This window comes from Pelodiscus sinensis, chromosome 5 (assembly GCF_049634645.1).
Source record: "Pelodiscus sinensis isolate JC-2024 chromosome 5, ASM4963464v1, whole genome shotgun sequence".
Classification (NCBI taxonomy): domain Eukaryota; kingdom Metazoa; phylum Chordata; order Testudines; family Trionychidae; genus Pelodiscus; species Pelodiscus sinensis.
This window is the reverse complement of record NC_134715.1, coordinates 95,040,020-95,060,666: the sequence shown is the minus strand read 5'-3', so window position 1 is coordinate 95,060,666 and position 20,647 is coordinate 95,040,020. Positions and strand designations below refer to the sequence as shown.

Below are 20,647 nucleotides of genomic sequence, written 5' to 3'. Positions count from 1 at the left end.
TCCTATATTACTACAAGTAGCTTTTCAATTAAGAATGACAGAAAAAGTGGAAGCATGCCTGGCAGTATTTAGGCCTAAACATTTACAAAATTAGAATAGTCTCATGTTTGGCCTCAGCCATATTACCTTTCCATATTGTACAATTTGTTTTCAGATTCAAGAAAAAAGAATGTTGGTTCTGTCTTGTGAATTTCATATTTTTATCAACATTATAATCATCCTTATCACTACCACTTTAGGTTACATTCACGATATTAACAAAGGAGCTCTTTTATTAATTTACTTTTGCAACTTAGTAGGCAATGAATTTGAAAAACCACAGTGAATCTGGAAGAATCAAGTTCTTTTCTCTCACATTCCACTTACCTATCTCTGCAGACAATGTCTACTTTTATTACCATCTCAGAACATCTCACAAATGGAACAGGAAGTTAAGAAACCATCTTTCAAGGACATAAGCTGCACCTTACCACAGACTAATAAAATATTTACCACTATCTTCAGCTGGCCAAGAGACTATAACCCTTCCTCTGCAACATAAACTGCCAAAGAAATTCTTCCTCCATCACTTCCAGTCTACATTTAAGATACCTTAAAAGCAAGGGCTAATGCAAAACACAGTTGCCTACCAATCATGTGCAATATTCCGACATTTCTGGTTCAGTTCAAACTTACTGATCATCTACAAAATGTTAAATGGCCAAGGATATCAGTGTTTAGCACTATTTATCTCCTTATGATCTGTAACCATGGTTCTGAGCAGCTAAAATATTTTGTCAACAGTCACTAAGTGAACTTCAGAGGATGGGTGGCAAGTCATTCTTACAGGTGGGATAAGATATACAATATCTGTGTCCATCTCTGCTGTTTATGAACAGCAATAATACATTGCAAGGGTTAACGAGAAAATATCTAGTTTATCTTCAGTGATTTTTTTTAAAAAAAACCTTTTACATGCAGCATTGCACACTATTCCAGAAACTGCAGTTTTACAGCCACATTTGCCTTTCTTTTTTTTTTTTTTAATACATGGCCCATTGAAATAAATGTGTTTTTTGCCATTGGCTTCAATGAAGTCAAGATTTTGCCCTCGATCTTTGTCATCCATGTTGCGCACAAAAACACAACACATAAAAACAGGAGGAAACCAACCATCTAAACAGGACAAACAGTGTAATTCAATACACACAGCGCTCAAGTGCAAAAAAGAAGCAAACTGAAGAATGAACAATGTCTCCAAAAATTGTTTTTAAAAAATGTAGATGTTTGTAAAAAATTATAGAAGAATCTAAGATAGGTATGTGTTCCTTAGTGCTGACAGCATTCCTTTAAATGCCACTGGATTTTATTTTTTAGCGATTACACAGTTACATGTGAGGAAGCTACCCTCCTGCTGCCTCTGACAATGGGAGGGGGTGGGAAGTCATTTAGGTTAACGGATAAGCCTGGGCTTATCAGTTAATCATGTAAACAACTACATACTAACATCCCTAACTCACTGCCACCCCCCCAAAAAGGGACACTTCAGGAAACAGTTCCCATGACTGACAAGCCAATTGCCACCTGCACCCCTATTCCCAGAGTTTGCACCTACTGAAGGCTTTGGAGTACGAAGTACAATATATGAAACAAAATTCAATTTAAAAAAAAGATATATTAGTCACTGAAGTGATTTAACATGAAGGGTATTTGTTATTCTCTCTTCTTATATAAATACCACTTAAAAAACTTGCATGAACCTGAAATAGTCCATTGTATTCATCAAAATGTTGACAGCCCATTAGTTATGTGTATATGAGTTTCAATTCTAAAACCTATTAAACAGTTAATTAAGCACGAATGAGACCCCTCTGTAACATCTCTTTTTCCAACATTATTTCCCTTCCTAGTAAATGAGTATGCTGCTTTAAGATTAGTAGACTGTGAGAGTTTATCAAAACTTTAATTAAATAGGAGCAACTCTGGTTTAATTAACTAAGTTGTATTTTATGACAACAATAAATCATAACTGTTCTCAACCTTAAAAAGCTAATGTAAAATCTAGTCTCCATTAAAAATGTCAATAAATCCTATAAGTGCTACCTCAACATGCTGCAGAAAACACAGTTTTATATACCAACTTTATATTTTTCAAGAATTAACTGGAAAGTGAAATTGTGTTCTAATTTTAAGTAACAGATTTGTTGTGAACTAAAAACAGAATTTAAAATAGAGTACTATTTAGCATTTTATTGCACAGCATTTCTAAAGTGTTGGACACATACTTGGAGTTTAAATAGGGCACGTGACTCAGTTCATTAATACATGAATAACAGTGTAGCTCTGCTAACTATTTAATGTTATGGCCAGTTTAATATCTTTTGCAAATATTAAATTTGGAGGAGAGTCATAGGAGTGATTAAATGATTAGAAAACAAGTCCTACATATAGATCCTTGACTCAAAGATCTCAGTTTAGCTTATTAAAGAGAAGGTAAAGGAGCAACTTTATTACAGACTATAAGTACCTACATGGGGAAGAATATTTGATAATAAGCTCTTCAATCTAGCAGTGAATGGGGATAACAGGATCCAATAGCTAGAAACTAAAATTGAATTTACACTGGAAAAAAAGCGTGAGTTTTAAAAGCAGTGAGGGTAATTAAACCACTGGAACAATTTACCGAGGACAAATTCTGTAAATGGTGGATTCTCGGTCACTGACAATTTTAAACCTCAAAATTGGATGTTTTTTCCTTAAAAAAAGAAATCTGCTGTAGGAATTGTTTGGGGGCAGGTCTATAGCCTGTTTTATACAGAAAGTCAGATTAAATTTTCTCAGTAATCTCTTCTGACCATGAAATCTATGAACTACTGGAATATTGTGTCCCATTCTGGTGTCCACACGTCAAAAGCTGTGTAAATAAATGGAAAGAAAGATCAGATGAGATACAAAAGAATGTTAAGAGGTCTGGAAAACAAGAAGTTTAATGTATTTAGTTTATTAAAGAGAAAGTTAAGAGGTGACCTGATTAGGGTCTACCAATACTATACATGGAAAAGAGCTATCTGACGTAAACAGTTCTTTAATACACCACCACTACCACAAAAAAAAAAAAAAAAAAAAAAAAAAAGCTAAAAATGGATCAATAGTTCAAAAAATAAAATGTCAAATTCATATTATAAAAACCTGCAACTTTTAACAGGCTAGTGTGGCCAGACAGCCTGCCTCCATATTATCCATCTTATTTGCCTCTCTGAAGCACAGGGCAGAGAAGGAGCAATAATATCAGCATAGTCTATGCTGGCTCATCTGATCCTGAGAAGCTGAAACACAGATATGTGGATAGAGGAGCAGCTAAGTCAATAAGCTGGCCTCGAGGCTGCGGCTGGCACCTATGTTGATTCGAACACACAGTCCCAGGAAGAGGAATTTCCCACTGAGAAAACAATGTCCTGTACTTCAAAATTTAATCACCTCAAATCTCTCTTACAAGTGTAAATTAAGTTCACAACTCCCTTGTAAGAACTGGTCTCACAGCAGACAGACCAGCATCAATTGGCAATTAAGATAAGAAAGAGAAATACGTGACCCCATGATTATAAAAGATGGGCCCAGCACACACTCACTTTGAGTGTCATTCTACCCTCTACCTGCTGGTCGGGTTAGGTGTTTGACCTCCCGAGGTTCTATGGGGACGCCCACCTCGTATTTTCGTCTTTCCTAGGAATTGAGGGACCGGCCCTGGCCTGACATGCTGGAGTCGAGAGGCACAGAAGGGGGTAAAAATGGTACCTGGATGTGGTCCTCTGTCTTAAGTGTACACATAGAAAGAGTAAGCTGTTACTTGGTACCATTATTTCTATTTTTCTATCTTTATCTTCTTTGTAACCATTTTTAAGACCTATATTTTGCTAATAGTTAAGAAATAGAGCAATAGCCATTGTAACCATATGATTTATAAGCTTCTTTAATAAACCTGTAACTGTTTAAGCTTTAACCTGCCTCCTTCAGTTGCTGTAACAGAACCAAGCACAATTTAAAAGAACTTCAGCCGGTCTAAAGGGACAGTTATAGGAAGAGCTTGGGCGTTTGGATCTGTGTCACTCCCAGGTGACAGGACCCACTGGGGCATCTTTCAGTCTTTCCTCAAGGCTGCCCGCTGCGAAGGAATTATGAAATTCTAGCAGCTGAAATCTAAGATGTAATAAGCTCTTCCTATATAACGGGGCGTCTGTTGGCCTGCTGGCCACCCTCTGCGATGGGACCCCGGTCCTAGCAGTAAAGGCACGGACGTTAAACCTTTTCTCGGAAACATACACACACACACTGCCCTGACCGTCGGCTGACAGCTAGTTAACTATTCAAACAACTTAACTAGGATATAGTTGATTTTCCATCCTTCGCAGTCTTTAAATCAAGATTAGATGTCTTTCTAAAAAAATATGATGCAACTCAAAGTAGTTATGGCCCTCAGGTAAAGGACAAAGTGCTTTTATGCACATTTTGTAGGCAGACAGACTAAAAAATAAGGGTGCCTTTAGAATTTAAATATCAATGAATCAGATCAGAAAAAGATAGGGCAACACTGAAATTCAATTGCCTAAGAAATTCAGGAATGCCTCCAGTCTAGGAAGTGACAATAAGACAACAAGTCTGTTCAGTGGAATATTTCAACATCACAAACCACTGTATTTCTGATTGTAATCCAAAGATGAACTTGTCTAAAAGTTACAGGGTAAGACAAAATAATAATTTATAGCCGAATTCACAACTTGTAATTCGTAAGTGCTTGCTGTTTTTAATTAAACTTATCTTTCCTTAAGTGAACTTCTAGAATGAGAAACATTATTTCAAAAACTAAAAAGAAATCAAAAGAAAAATCATATTTTTGTTCCTTCCTGTTCTCCAATAAACTCTACTTTCCCAAAAAGAAAACAATTACCTACTATTTGGCCTATAGAATCAATATAACCCTTTTCCATAACATGCAAACACAAGATGTATTAAATAATAACAGAAAATGCTACACACCCTTGAGGTGACAGTTTATCCAACCACCCTGCTTTAACCTTCTTTATTGATGTTCCATAAAAGCAGGCATAGGGTGTTATTGAATCATTCGAAGTAACAGTTTGGTTATCACCAAATGGCAGAAAATGAATTGACTCTTTAACAGAGTGGTCCAGATTCCTCCTTTGGTTCTTAGAAGGGAATGAAGAATTTTTTTTGGTTTTATGGCTTTTTGTTCTTCTATACTGAGAACATTCTTCCACAGTAGAATATTCCGATTCACTCGCAAGCTGTTCCGGTAACATCAAGCTGTCCTCTTGTGATATCACTTCATTTTTCACATGTTCCTCAGATAATGCTTTCCCTTTCTGAATATTCAATACACTAGAAGAAAATAACAAAAATGTTAATCTTGGTTTATTTAATAAGTTCAGTGCATAAATAAATAAATATTGTAAACAGTCATTCTAAATTGCTACAAGGTTAAAGACCTTACACTTTTATTTTAATTGTGACCAAGAATGAATCCTGCCATGCCCATTCACTGTGTTTAGAAATAAGATGACAATCAGTTTATTAGAAAGTCTGGATTTTACAGAACTTCAAAAGGGAATTCATTGACCTTACAATATTAGACTCATTCATGTCTTTGGGGGTTGTAGTTTAGTATGTTTCCAAGTGAGACCAGGTCAACCCTTTAAATCATAAATAGGCAAACTTCTAGAGTGGAGTTAAAGTGCCAGGCAAGATATCTCTGCCTCACCCTAAAAGTAAGTACTGGTTGTGTTGGGGGAGGGGTAAAAACAAAGTAGCATGTAGGCAATAGACCCCCTAGAACAGTCATGTCAAATATGTGCAGGCTGCATGCGGCCCAATCGAAGTTTTTTGCAGCCCTCAACTACATTTTTATAAAAAACTGAAGTGTGGCCTGCTGGCCGCCTGAGCACTCAGCCAAGTGCCTGCTCATAGCAAGGTAGTCGCTCTGCGTGCAGTGCCCCAATGCCTGCTCATGGCCCCAGCGCCTGGAGGAAGAAGTGTGATGGTGGCGGCTCCCGGACCCAGGCATTACGTTGTTGGGGTGGGGGGGGGGGGGCGGGGCTGGGAGTGCCTGGCTCTGGGGGAAGGGGGAGGCATTAGGTTTGAGAGGGCTGGGGGTGCCTGGATCTGGGGGAGGAATTAGGTTAAGGGGGGGCTGGGAGTGCCTGGCTCTGGAAGAGAGGTGAGGCATTGGACCACAGCCCTTTAGCTCTTCCCCTTGTACAAGCATACAATTCAGTGTTTATTGCATGGTCTCGCATACTGTTTCTCAAATAACATGATAGCATACAGTTTTTTCTACTGAATGGAATCAAGAGTACTATAATATATACATGCACAAGGGGATGATTTGTGGGTCTCAGTTTAATTATTATATGTCCTGAGTTTTAAGTACCTAACTGTACTGTGTTAATATTTTTATATGATTTCCTTGGAATGTAGGTATTGCCAAATCAGCCTATGGGACCCTCTAGTCTAGTCCAGTATTCTAGCTACAAAAGTGGCCAATATGAGATGTGTCTCAGGATGGGGTGTGAGTGTATTCACATATGTCCACAAGAAACTACAGTGAACAGTTATCCTTGGATAAGAAATGTTTCTGCTTCACTCATCAGTTTGTGGCTGGCTTATGACCTAAACATGAATGGGTTTTAATCTGTTTTTTATCCTACTGAAGGGTATGCATGTGTTCATTTTAAACAAAATGTGGTTTGGAAAGTAGATATGCATAAAGAAGCATGCTGTGGCTCACTACCCTAGGAACAGTCTAGAAAAGGCCAAGGGGAGAGGGGTGAACTCAACATGTGGAGTGGAGAAGTACAAGCATGTGACAAACAAAGCCATATATGGAAAGGTTGAATATGATTGGTTTAGAAGTTTATGTTATATAACTTATGTAACCTGTTATGTAACTGCCATGTGCTATAAAACAGCAAGGGCAGGGGCTCCTTGCTCGAGGGGCTCTGGCTGATTTTGGTACCAGGAGCTCTCCCTTTGTGCACATTGAATAAAGTCTTGTTGAATTGAATTGAAGTATCGAAGACCCTTGATTCTGCCCAGCACATGACTCTCTGGGAACCACAAAATCCCAACACCTACCTATGATATTTCAGATGTTTTTATTATCAATAAGCCTTCATCCTTTTAAAAATCTTACAAATTTTTGACCTCACTGTTATTTAATGGCATTGAGTTCCACAGATGAATTGGGTAAAAAAAAAAAGTTTCCTTTTATCAATTTAAATTTGGTGTCATTTAAGAAAATGTAAAAAAGTATTCAATGAAGCCAGGTGAGGGCACACCACTGATCTTTGTAATTGCATTACAATACTTTCCGTGTTATTTCCTGTACCTTTCCTTATGGATTTCACCCTCCCTCTTCCCCTTTTAACAGCTATTGCACTTGGAGCAAATGTTCCCCTTTTTGCATGAAGCTGTTCAAAAGGACAGAAAATTGGGTCTGTCTTCTTTTACAGCAGCAGTGCTAATTACTCCCTAACATTTCACATTTTTCAAAGTGTTAATTATTCTGGTTTTTTTTAATATGATTTCAACCATTGTTCCTGGTATTCAACACCATACTCTTTTTTGTAATTCCAAGATCCATTCTTAGTGTCTTTAAGATAGATACAATATTCGCTACTCTCCAATCCTCTATCAAATAACTTATTTTGATGAGATTGCTTAACTTCATTAGTAGTTCACCTAGTTCGTTCTTAAAATTTCTTCCAAACCCATGAATCATTTCATCTGCACCTGTTGTTCTTAGATTTATCATTTTGTTCTAGCACCTCATTTTAAATACATTCACAGACGTTGAGAAACAGTTTATGTGAAAAGGAAGTTACTCAGCTTCTTTGCAATGTCTTTATTCTCCTTTAGTTTTCTGTTTACTCTCTCGTAGTCTAGCAGACTCAACAGTTTCCCTCATAGACTTCCTGCTTCTTAGAACCAAATATTTTTGTAATGTTTTGGCTGTTTGCTCATCAATTCCCATTTGCATCCCTGATATCTATCTTACATTTTACCTGTCCTTATTTCATTTTCTGCTCTATAGACTTAACTTGGAATGGGTTTCCAGTTTCTAAAGGATATCCATTTGGCTGAAATAACATCGGCTTTAAAGATAAAAAAGGAAAAGGAAATTATCCAGTTTTATATCTAAGTACCACCGCCAGTCAAGGGTAACTGGGGCATACCAATATTGCTAATAAATATGCACTTATACATCAGTCAGCCAAAGGGCAATTAACTTGTTAGTCTTGCATGGATTATCTGTTTAAGAATAAAAATATACCTTTGAAAGTGCAAAGTTTAAGAAATCCTAAGGATAGCATAAAGGCCAGCTTTGCAAGCCACTCAACTCATTTTGGTAATCCTTCTGGGCCAAAAAAAACTTAGAGCAGGCCAGGGGAAGAGGAGGGTGGAGGATGGATGCAGAATAAGGCAGCCAACACAGATGTCATTTAAATTCCAAGGCAAAAAAAGAACCAGCATGTACCTGGTTTACACTATGTTTCTTTAAAGAAAATTCAATGGCTATTATTTGCCAAGCTGAATCAATTATTCTGAAATATAAGTCTCTCCCTTATTGTTTTGGTTTATACTTGTTTGTATTTCAACAAAACAAGTTATGTATCATATAAAAAATAATTTAAAAGTACCTTAAAGTTATATTTATATTAAAAATTATAAAAATTATTATATATGGGCAAAATACTTTTACACATCAAATTATTGTATTATATTCAAACAAGACCTGAAAAAATATTATACAATATACCTAAAACATAATCTATAATAATAAATAATTACGACTTTCCAATAGAAATACATTTTCTTTGGTGGCCTTGAAAGCTATCAGTTTTCCTTTGTGTGGCCCTCAGTAGGCTTCGAGTTTGACATGCCTGCCCTAGAAGATATCCAAGATAAAACTAACAATTTCCCTGATCTAATGGGAGGGACCATTAATGGAACAAGGCAATTTGAACTACATCAACCAAATCCGAACAAAGTTCAGGGACCTGAGAGCAGATATTCCCACAAACTCAAGCTGATTTGGGGGAGGAGTCAGGGCCATATATTATGCCATCTTGACTGTGAACTCAGGGGTGCATGTAAACCATTTTTACTGTTTTCCAATACAGCCGTTGATGACAGGTGTGAGAACAGGTTTAAAACATGTCCCAATTCATATGTAATACCATGATTTATCATGAAGACAATGCTTTTCAACTTCTTTATCCTCCAGTTTTTCTTCAAAAACCAAGAATTCATTTCCACAGATTTCCTGGAAGGAAGAAAAAAGTTAGACACATGCATTTGGTTTGGATTGTTACATGACCAACCATCTTTTTGCAAGTATAAAATCAAGATCAAATTATTTCAAACAAGTATTTCACAAATTTCTACTTTTATTGGGCAGCATGCATAGACAATACATTTAATCCACATGCATAAGAGAAAAAACACAATCCCAAAAATAGACAAAAAATTGATTATATTGAGATATAACCAATCAGACCGTTTCTACAATAATGTTTTCTGTAGTCAGTGTTACGTTACATTTACTGTTATGCATTGTACCATAACTACATGTATGATTTAATATCTGTAGCCTGTTTTTCATGGCAGAAGTTGTTCTCCAATGCAAAACTGCACTGATGTACTGTCAAGGATACTGAATTAAAATAAGGAAAAGGAAGCAATAATACTGAACCCAACACTGCTACATAATATCTAGAATTTTCTGTTTCTTTTCTTGTAAACTGTTTGTTGTGAAACATATACCAAATCAAGTTCAAGGTGTACAATATGTGATCATAATACTGCTCTAGGAACATATACATTTCCAAAAGTTGATCTGACATCTTTAATAAATGTATTAACATTCAGTTTTCTTTGGTTTCTCACACTCTTTGGAACACAAACAAACAAGCCTCACAGTATGCTCCTGTTTTATAATGTAAGCATTCAAATGAACCCATTGAAGGTTTGAAGTGCATTCGTATCCCGCTAAATGGGAGTGGAAAGGAAAAGTGTTTCCACCATTGTTGCTGCTATATTTGGGTTTTGGGTTTCCCCCACCCAGAAGTTGTACAAAAACCTTACATTTAAAAGGCTATATCTTGGCAACAGAAAGAGGCAGAGCAACCATAAACTGAGCATATGCATAGTGCACCAGTATATATATATATGAGATACCTCAGATTGCATGCCAACTACAAGCTAGCTTCTAGAAGAAAGGATTGTTTGACTTTTACTACAGTTTCATCAATACATAAAACCATTTCTTGCTCAGGCATCTCTTCTTATGTTTCCGTTCCCGTATGCTGCCTTCCTTCCTGGTTTAACTCAGATAGGTTTTCTTAATATCCCCAGTCATTTTTCAGGGCACATAACCACCTGAATTCCAAACTCCCTCATGTAGAATCACCTAAGTAGCTGGTTGCTAAATGTTGAACTACTGAGCCTGGAAAGATGTCAAGGGAGCAGCTCTAAAAAAAAGGCTGAAATTTATATGGGGAATGTTTGGGGAAATCATTTATCAGTCACTAGGGCAGTGGTCACTAACCAGTAGATCGCGATCTACTGGTAGAATTTTGAGCCCCTGAAAGGTGATCCTGACTGGTTTGGCCAAAGGGCTATCAAGGGCCAGCACGTCCGCTGCTCTTTCCCCCGTTGCTGCACATCTCCTGCCTTTTGCCTTGGAGCTGTCCCCTCAGGAGCCTCCTGCTTGCTGTGCAGGGCTGGGGAGGGAGATGAAGGTGCTTGTGGCAAGGTGTCCCCTCTCCCGCCCTGTATCCTATCTCCACAGAGCAGAGAGGGAACACAACAGGACTGGGAGGGAGTTTGCTGGCTGCTTTTGGGAGTGGTGCAGTGCCAGGACAAGGCTGAGCCTGCCTTAGCCCCACTGCACCACCACCCAGGAGCCACCTGAGATAAACAATGCCCAGCTGGAGTCCACATCCCAAAACTCTTCCTCAGCCATGAACCCCCTTCAGCACTCCAAGCCCCTGCTCTAGCGCCGAGCAACCCTGTATTGAAATGCCCTACCAGAGCCTGCACCTAGAATTCCCCTGCACCCCAACTCCCTGCCCCAAGCTCAACTCAGAGTCCCTCTCACACTCCAGATCCTGTAATCCAAGACCAGAGCCTGCACCCCAACCCTCTGCCCCAGTCTGGTGAAAGTGAGGGACCATGGGGGAAAGAAGGAGGACAGAGTGAGCAGGGATGGGGCCTCAGAGAAGGGGTAAAAGGAAGCGGGGCAAGGGTGTTTGAGTTTGAGGTAGATCTTGGATTGCATTTAAATTCAGAAAGTGATCTCATGCTTAAAAAGATTGGAGACCACCCAACTAGGGGATGACAGCTGAAAGGTGAGTCCACAGGAGGGAGCTGGGAATTCAGGTGTTTTGCATAACTCAACCATTCTAACCAGGGTAAGTAGCAGTATTCCTTCTAAGGAGCAGGGCTTCACGGGTGATTAATCAGCTCCTCCCAGTCAGTCAGATCCAAGGAGCCCTGAGCCTATGACTGGGTGGGGCTGATTAATCACCTGTGAAGCTGTGCTGCAGAGCAGCTTAGAGGGAACACTGGTAAGTAGCATAACCAATAAGTTTCAACATTATCCAATACTGCAAAGGCAAAACTTAGCAGATGAAAAAGTGTTCTAACCTAACTACAAGTATAGAAGATGCAAATTGCTCACTGTTAAAAGATTTTCATCCTCAAGCACAAAATTAAATCATCAGTATTAGCGAAACATTCTGCACATAAAGGTAAAAAAAAAAAATCAAGAAGCTTAAAAGTAAATTTACATGCTGAAAATTATCCTTGTCCTTCCTAGATGCGTGAAATAGCACATGCCCTTATCTTTAGTTCATGTAAATACAGGTATTTATAGATCTATATACTTGAAGATGTCTTAACTATCGGGTATTTTCCGCAAACTTTGAATCATGTGACTTTTTTCTGAACCCTATCTTATTTTTTTCAACAGCCTTTTTAAAATGATGATACAAGGCCTGTCCACATAATTCCAATGTCAGTCTCACCAGGGCCATACGCAGAGATAATGTTATCATCTTATTTTGAAATAGTACATCTACTCTACAGGGAAGCCTCAAAATTAGTCCGAGGCAGGCTCCCCTAATGTGGACGTGCTACCTTGATTTAGAGTCCCAGGAGGTACTGGGGAGTAATTAGTTTGATTGGCCCTGGGGAGGAGCTATTTCAAAAATAGCAGCAGTGGAGCATACACACTAAAGCTATTTCAAAATAGCAATTTCAGAATTATGTGTTATTCCTTGTGGAATGAGGTTTACAGAAGTCGGAATAAGCCATCCGTTATTTCAAATTTATTTCAAAATAACAGAATTGCTGTGCAGATGTTCACATTGTTATTTCAGAATAGTCAGTTATTTTTAAATAGGGTGCACCTTCACAGCACAGTTAAGTGTGAGCTGCATTCTTTGTTCTTACATATATAACTTTGCATTCTAGTAGAATTTTGGTTCTACTAAAACAAATTCTGTTTGAACTGGCCCATTTTACCAAGATATCTGCATTTCACCATTATTTACCACTCCACTAATCTTTGCCTCACCTGCAAATTTTATCAGCAGTGATTTTATATTTCTAGATCATCATAAACAACGTTAAACCGTATTGTGCCACGTCTAAATCCTATAAAACCCCATCTGAACCTCCATTCAATGAGGATTCCCCATTGACAACAATATGGGACTCCCCTACGAGAAGACACAGAAGAATAAGAGGAGGCTTGATAAAAGCATATGGAAAAATCAATTCAGAGAATGGAATTCAGATACTATTTACCCTTTTGTATATTACAAGAACAGATAGTGAAAAAAAAAAATCACAAAAACAACACAATGTATTATTGAATACGAGAGGATCCATAGTAGTATGTACTAGGGATGTTAGATATCAGGTAATTGAAAAGTTGTATAACCATATGAAATCTTAGCGGTTGGACGACTATTTGATAGTTCCCAGGTGCAGGGCCAGCAGCTAACGTGCTCCGACCCCATCCCCAGGGAATGCCCTGCTACTCTGTGCTGCTGCGTCTGTATCAAAGGCAGTAGCACAAGGTGCCAGGGGGAGCTGGTCCACGAGGAGAGAGAGTTTAAAAACCAGCTCCCTGCACAGACCAGCTGCCTGCTACCCCGCGCTACTGCCTCTAATACAAAGGCAGAAGCATGAGGTGGCAGCAGCCTCTGTCCATTGGGGGGATCTGAGCTCCCCTCAGACTCAGGCTGCTCTGTGGGATGCAAGTAGTCTCTGTCTGCAGAGAGCTCGGACCCCCACAGGCAAGGGCTGCTGCCGCAAAGCAGCCTCTGCCTGTGGCAAGCCCAAACTCACCGCAGATAGAGGCTGCTCCATGGGATAATGAGCATTTTGTGTCCATGGGGAACTTGGACCCCGCCCGCCCCCAATGGACAAGGAATGCTTTGCAGCAGCTTCCCCTGCCCCACCCCCACTGCTGCCTCTGAGAAGACACAGAAGAATCAGTCCTGGGGACAACTGGCTTGTAAGCCAGCTCCCCCAGCACTGGCTCCTGCTCCCCCAACCCTTGCTGCCTGAAATACAAAGGCAGCAAGGTCGGGGGAGAAATGCGTGTAGTTGACAAGATTAACAAATAATCCTAGGCTTATCGGTTAATCATATCATTGACTACGTGTTGACATCAGTAGTACATACTGATATTTGATCATGAAAACCTATCACTACATTAGATATTACTAAAAATATGTAGAAGTGATATACAGTATCATATCTGAATGTATACACCAACCGATTGGAATGGGTTAGAAATTTCTAGTAGGGCAAGTTATTCTGCAAATGTCTGTTACCAGATATCATGCACCTTCCTCTAAAGCATCTGGTAGTGGTAACAGAGACAGAACACTAGACTAGATCAACCACAAGTCTAATCTGGTATGGCTTTCCTTATATTCTTCATATAATGGCCTACTACTCCTGAAAGACAAAATGCATCTTAGGCTTTACTATATTAAAGTTACTAGTCTATGAAATGTTCATAATAAGTGTTTCATGAAATAGTATTTGCACAAACATGCACTGGGATGGGAGGGAAGAGATGAAGGAAATAGACAAGGGGTGAGCAATAATTTTAGACAGGGGGCCACTTCAGAAATTGTTGAAGTGACCCCAGGCTGCCCAGAAGTGGCAGGGCCTCAGGTAGAAGGGGTGGGGCAGTACATGAAGTCTTTGCCCCCCAGTCATCCCAGAGAGAACTGCCAGGTGTTCAGAACAGCTGGCAGTTCCCTCTAGGTACCCGCGCGCCTGGTGGTGGAAGGAGACTTTGCACGCCCCTCGCCCCAGGTCAATCAGGGCAAGGGGCATGCAGAGCTTAGAGTTATCCTGACCAACTGGGGAGGATGCTTCACGTGCTCCCCCGTACCACGGCCCTGATTGGCCTGGGGGCATCTGCAGGTCGGATCAACCCACTTGGTGGGCCACATCAGGGCTGCAGAAGCCCTTTTGCCTACCCCTGGAATGGGCAAATAATGTACTGCACTACAGCATTTACAAGACCTTTCAATTTACCTTGGCATCTGCAGGGTTGTTGAAAAGAAAAGTTTCCTCATATGGAGAGATGGATGGCTTTTCCTCATTGGAGAGTTCTTTAAAGAAAAAAAGAGATGCATCAATGAGAAAACAGTACTGTATTTTATATCTGTATGGTACACACGCTGTATATTCAATATCATTTTTGTTTACACTGCAGCAAAAGTAAATTTTGCTTCTTACATGAATATATTTGTCCTATATTTGTCACTGATCTGTTTTCAAAGCTAATTTAGTTGTTTTGATGAAAGTCTGTCTGTGGACACCCATGCCTATTTCATAATAAAAATGACTAAAAGTAAACTTAGCTAAGACCAGCATGTTACTAACTTTAGTCCAGTCACCTTTTGTCATTTTATTTTGAAGTGGGGTCGGGGAGGGGGGAGAGAGAGAGAGAGAGAGAGAGTTTCCATAGCTGTTCAGTGTGAATCAGTCTAAGTCGGTTTTTAAACACACCTTTTGTTATTTCAGTGCAGGCCTGCTTTATGTTGCATTCTGAACTGATTGATCTAAAACTTAGGTTGGAGGCAATGTTCAGTTTGTTGAACTATACTCTGCAATCTCTTCCTACCCTCACAGTCAAGCCCCACTACTAGATAGGTTTTTTTTTTTTTTTTTTTTTTTTTACAGAAAGTAAACTTAAAAGATTTTAAGCATCATAAAGCTGAAAAGGCACAGAACTCTAGGAATATTACTAATTCCTAGTAAAGCTGCATTTAAAACAAATTATACAACTTTTTTGTGTTCTACTCACAAATTATATTTTATTTACAGAAAAAGGGAATGAAGATGCTTCATTTCAAAAGACTGATACCAGTTAACTGTTAAAAAGAATGAGAACTTTCCCAACACTCTGTTGAATTCCAGCATTTTAATTTTCTTTCCTCCATGTTATTTCTGTCTTTTTCATCTTCCTCTGACTTATTCTACTGACTCACTATCAATGACATTTGGAGATATCACTTTTAAAGTATCTGTCAAACTGCCTTTGGACTCTCTGGCTTTCAGTCACTAGCCCTTTCTTCTGCTTCCTCATTTTCTGGCAAAGGCACATTTCAGAACAATGTAAAGGTGTGATCTGTACGCTTGAAATGAAGAAGTCTGAACTTGCACAGGAATTGTTTTCGGTGAGTAAAATAAACTTGTTTAAAAGTGACTGGGCAACATTGTTAACCTGCTCCTGTATAACTATGTAATATTAGAAATTCTTCTTGTTCTTATTTCCTCAAGAGCCTATAGCACTTAATGACTAATTAAATAGTATTGGGTTATTCTGGTCAGACATGAACCCTTTTTATCTAAGGGTAAAGCTACATTGGCACGTTATATCACTAAGTTTCTGGCTCAGCAAGTGACATTTTCCCACCCTGCTACCTCCAAGTGCAGCAAGTTACAGGGCTGTAAAGTCAGTGTGAACCAAGCTACAGCTGTTGGCTACTGCCCTTGAGGAGGTGGCTTACATAGAACATTGGGAAATCTCTCCCCTGTGCTTGTGCAATGATTACACTTTCAGTTCCAAGTACTGCCATGGTTGGCCACACTTAAAAGTTTCAAGCACGAAGTAGGGATGTAAAATCTCATTTAATTAGTTAACCAGTTAAACGTTATATTTAACTGGTTAACCACTTAAACAGGGGAGGGCATGGGGACCACAACAGCTGGGCTGGAGTAGTTCCTCTGTCACAGCTGGGGGCTGTACTGCTGGAACAGTCCCCTGTATGGTGCTAAGTCCTGGAGCAGCCCCCTGCCCACAACAGGCGGGGGGCTGCTCCAGATCCCACTGATTAACCATAGCTGGTATGCGTCACATGATAAGGGTGATGCTTACCGGCTAACCATTCACATCCCTAAGACAAAGCCCAAGTTAATTTCTGTTTACAAATATCCTCCTCCCTGTTTAGTACCAAATACATAGAAATACAAGGATCAGGCAAGTAAAAGTAATTGGAGGAAGGGTGGGGGGGAGGGGAGGTGGCAGGAAGCAAACCTCCTAACTTCCCTTTATTAAAAAACTGAAAATAGTTTATACATGACATAAAACATATGGTAAAATAGAGAAATGGTATTTGCTTGGCATTATATTTATATCTTTCCTTACCAGCATCCCAAATTTTCCTATAACAATTCTACATTAATTTCTGGTAAGTTATTTAAATGGTATCTGTTCTCTCAATTTAAAATATAAATATCACAGCATTCAACTCACTTTTCTGTGTAGTTGGGCTCCCAGAACAAGAAATATTTAAAACATCCACATTTCTTCTTTCCTGCAGAGAACTTTAAACAAACAAAAAGGGTGAGGGCTGTTTGTCTGAAAGTGTACTTAACTTTCATGTAGCAATATAATATGCCAATTAAAACAACTATTTAAAACATGCCAGCCCACTTGTATGTTCTTGAATCTAGTATTAAGTCTTGGGAGGGGAAAATAACTAATACAACATAAAATAACAAACCAACTCCCTCTTTGTATCAGAAGGGTAGCCATGTTAGTCTGGATCTGCAAAAGCGACAAGGAGTCCTGTGGCACCTTACAGACTAACAGATGTATTGAAACATAAGCTTTCGTGGACAAAGACCTACTTCATCAGATAGTGGGTGGAAATTTCCAGAGGCAGGTATAAATATGCAGGACAGAATAAGGCTAGAGATAACAAGGTTAATTCAGTCAGGGAGGGTGAGGCCCACTTCTTTGTATATATCATACTGAATACTCTATGGAGCCTTGATAATAAGCCTTACTATTTTTCAGTTTCACCTTCTTATATTGTCCAGCTAGATATTTGCACTTTTTACAAATATTAACTATTGAAGCAATAGTGTATCAGGGATCTCACTCTTTTCCACTATAGTCTGTGGAAACTTTGCCATGAACCTCCATGAGCCCAGGATCAAGCTCAAGAAGAGAGCAGCATCTCCAGCTAGGTACTTTTCAAAGAAAGACTCACAACATAGCCTTCAAAAAAAATCAAGTAGACATTACATGATACAAAGGAGGAGGATCCCATGTTCTGACTTCTGAACTGCTAAAAGGATTTTGCTCAAAAGTTCTGAGCTCAGAAAGTAATTTTCTTTCCCAGGAAGTTTTGCATTTGAGTTATAAATTAAACTGCTTTGCAGCCAAAAGATAGCAATAGCCAGGGCTCAACAATCTATGTAATCTACTTGCCTGTGGCAAGTAGATTAAATTCCAGAAGAGCCAGGTTCAGGCGATCTGTGCATGCGCAAAACGCCGGACAGCGAGGCTTGGCGAGCCCTAGCAATAGCTATCAGTAATCATTGTAATAAAATGCTTGTACTTGCCTTATCAGGTTTCCGGGATGGCAAACAAAATTATAGTTTCATATGAATTCTACATTACTTTATAAATAGTAATACTTACTACTACACTGACCTACAAATATTAGGATGCAGATCTTTCGATGTGGGTATATAGTTATCTATGTACTGCTGAAGTCATGCTCTTTCAGTAGTCTCTGTATAAATGCCATTAATTCTCATTATGATTTTGAGAACAGTATAAACTTAGCACGCTCCTGTGACACATTTGTTTGCAGCCCACAGGGTGGTTTGGGTTTACGCGGAGCTCAGCACGTGGCCCGCGGGTGGGATCCTTTAAACATGGCCTCCATAGGGAACACACTCCATAGTGGCAAGGGATCTCCCAGTCCTTGGGTGAGCACTGAAAGATGCAAGAGGACAGGCTGGCTGGAACATACGGGTACAGGGTGTCAGTGCTTCTAGACCCCAGGGAGGTGGTGCCGGGAGTGCCGGGGTATTGTAGGAAAGTTATTTGCATTTATATTTGCATGTATATGCAACCATACTTAAGTTGCAGCCCTTGGCACGTACTGTGAGTATCATTGTGGCTCCCAGGGCTTCCAAAGTTGAGTAGCCCTGCTATAAAGCCTCCATTAGAACAGTATGGTTGGTTTTTCATAGTGGTGAAGACGGGACACACTTCCTTAGCATTGCTGTCAATCAATCTCTACAACTAAATTGCTCTATGACCTTGTAAAAATCACAGTGCTCTATCCTTTTATTTCCTCTTTTGTAAAAATAATAATATGGATCATTACTTAGCCTTTTTAAACGGCTCTCAGGGCACTATACAAAATGTAAGTGTTACAATAACAATTTTCAGACCAGCATCTTTCATCCCAAAGCCATAAAGATCAATATTTTACCAAGTATTACACCTTTCCACCACATTCATCAGCCTCCTATTATTCATGCTGTCTACATTCGTAACTTCCACAATGTTATTTCATAAAGAAGTCAAAGCTGAATTATTTTCCTTACAAGCCAACTACTAACTATAACACACATTATGTGTGACACACTCCAGTTTTTATTGTGTTGAACAGGTCTCAACTTGCTTAAAGCAATACCATTGAATTCCATTCCATTCTACCGCCTGACCCAGGAATAGCACTTGACACCTCATTGAAGGACCATCGACAAGAAACCATAACGATGACAGTCTGAAACTACTGAATTTTAATGTCACATCTACTGGTCCACCTGCAGGGACCAATAGTTTTCTATTAAGCTGGTGCCAGCTTGACAGGAATAGCAGCAGACTGAAACATACGGACAAATACAAGTATTCTACTTAGGAAGGAACAATTAGTTTTATACATACATATTGGGAAGTGACTGTCTAGGAAAGGGTACTGTACTTGACCACAAGCTAAATATGGGTCAACAGTTGCAAAAAAAGCACTGTTGAAAAAAAAGCAAACATGATTTCAGATGCATTAACAGGAGTGTTGAGAGCAAGCCACAAGGAGCAATTCTTCCACTCTACTCAGCACTGATTAAGCCTCAGTTGGAGTATTGTGTCCAGTTCTGGGCACCACATTTCAGGAAAGATGTGGAGAAATTAGAAGAGCAACAAAAATGATTGAAGGTCTAGAAAACATGACCTATGAGGGAAGACTGAAATAATTGGGTTTGTTTAGTTTGGAAAAGAGAAGACTTGGGGTACATCTAGACTGCGAGGTTCTACCGGAAAAAGATACGCAAAATGAGCTCCATATTTTGCATATCTTTTTTCCGATACTTTTATCAGAAGAGGCTTTTCCAAAATTTGGCCCATCTAGACTGGGCCAAATTTCTGAAAAAAAACCCTCTTTCAAAAGCCCCCTTCTTCTATGTGGAACGAGAAATACAGGGGCTTCCAAAAGAGCACATTTGCTCTTCTACAAAAAAAAGCAGAAGAGCAAACGCGTTCACTGGACGCAGCCGAGTTTTTTTCAGGATATCTAGCAGTACCTTTGGAGGTGTCATGATAGCAGTTTTCAAGTACCTAAAAGGGTGTTACAAGGAAGAGGGAGCAAAGGTTTAGAAATGGTACAGAGACTACACAGCCTGGAATGCTGACAAAGCTTGGATTCAAAGATTTATTAATAAGATTAGACATGGGAAAGGGGCATCTCAGGACTTTCGTTATTATTTAAAAGTGCTGTACCTTCCAATAAAGTTACTGTGGTTAAGACATTTCTCACTAAGCCTGAATTCCTTGCTTTCCTATCACACTATCCCTGAAAAGATTGAGTTAGAAACTCAGAGCATCCACAAAACCAGCAGAGCTTAAAGTCCGAGGCATTGGTTTAATTTCAAAAGCAGCAGTTTTGCATTGCAAGGAAGACACAAATAAGGGGGCCTGACAAGCCCAGAGCTATGAACATTGACTAGACTGCCTAGCAGCTAGCCTAGAAGCACATGAAACCCTGTGATTGCAAGAGATTGCAGCTGCTATACAGTAATATAATATTTCAGGAGATAACGCTATCATCCATCTTTCAGACACTAATTGTCAAAATAATAGTTTATCCCAAATTCTTATATCCCTTCAAGCTTTCAAAATAAGACCTTTGAAATTTTCATGTTGAAAAGGCAGCTCCATCATGCAGAAATGTCCAAACATTCTCCTGTAGACACAAGATCCAATGAGACTTGGAAATTGGAAATGGCTACTAATTTTTTCATTATATGCTGC

General features: G+C 39.2%; 2 protein-coding genes across 3 annotated transcripts in view; one reads left to right on the top strand and one right to left on the bottom strand.

The window, feature by feature from the left end:
• ARAP2 (ArfGAP with RhoGAP domain, ankyrin repeat and PH domain 2) overlaps window positions 1–20,647 on the bottom strand; it is a 213,755-nt gene that overhangs the window by 160,300 nt on the left and 32,808 nt on the right. For both annotated transcript variants that reach the window (XM_025187574.2, XM_006128750.4), the window contains exons 3-6: window positions 16,850–16,920; window positions 14,623–14,699; window positions 9,234–9,319; window positions 5,014–5,376 (exon numbers count right to left, since the gene is read on the bottom strand). In XM_025187574.2, coding sequence (XP_025043359.2) covers window positions 5,014–5,376; window positions 9,234–9,319; window positions 14,623–14,699; window positions 16,850–16,920 — 597 coding nt within the window. The remainder of the gene's footprint in view (window positions 1–5,013; window positions 5,377–9,233; window positions 9,320–14,622; window positions 14,700–16,849; window positions 16,921–20,647) is intronic.
• The window catches only part of DTHD1 (death domain containing 1), a 126,576-nt gene continuing 121,198 nt past the window's right edge, over window positions 15,270–20,647 (top strand). Inside the window, exon 1 of the mRNA XM_006128751.3 lies at window positions 15,270–15,770. The gene's annotated coding sequence lies outside the window, so the exon portion shown is untranslated. The remainder of the gene's footprint in view (window positions 15,771–20,647) is intronic.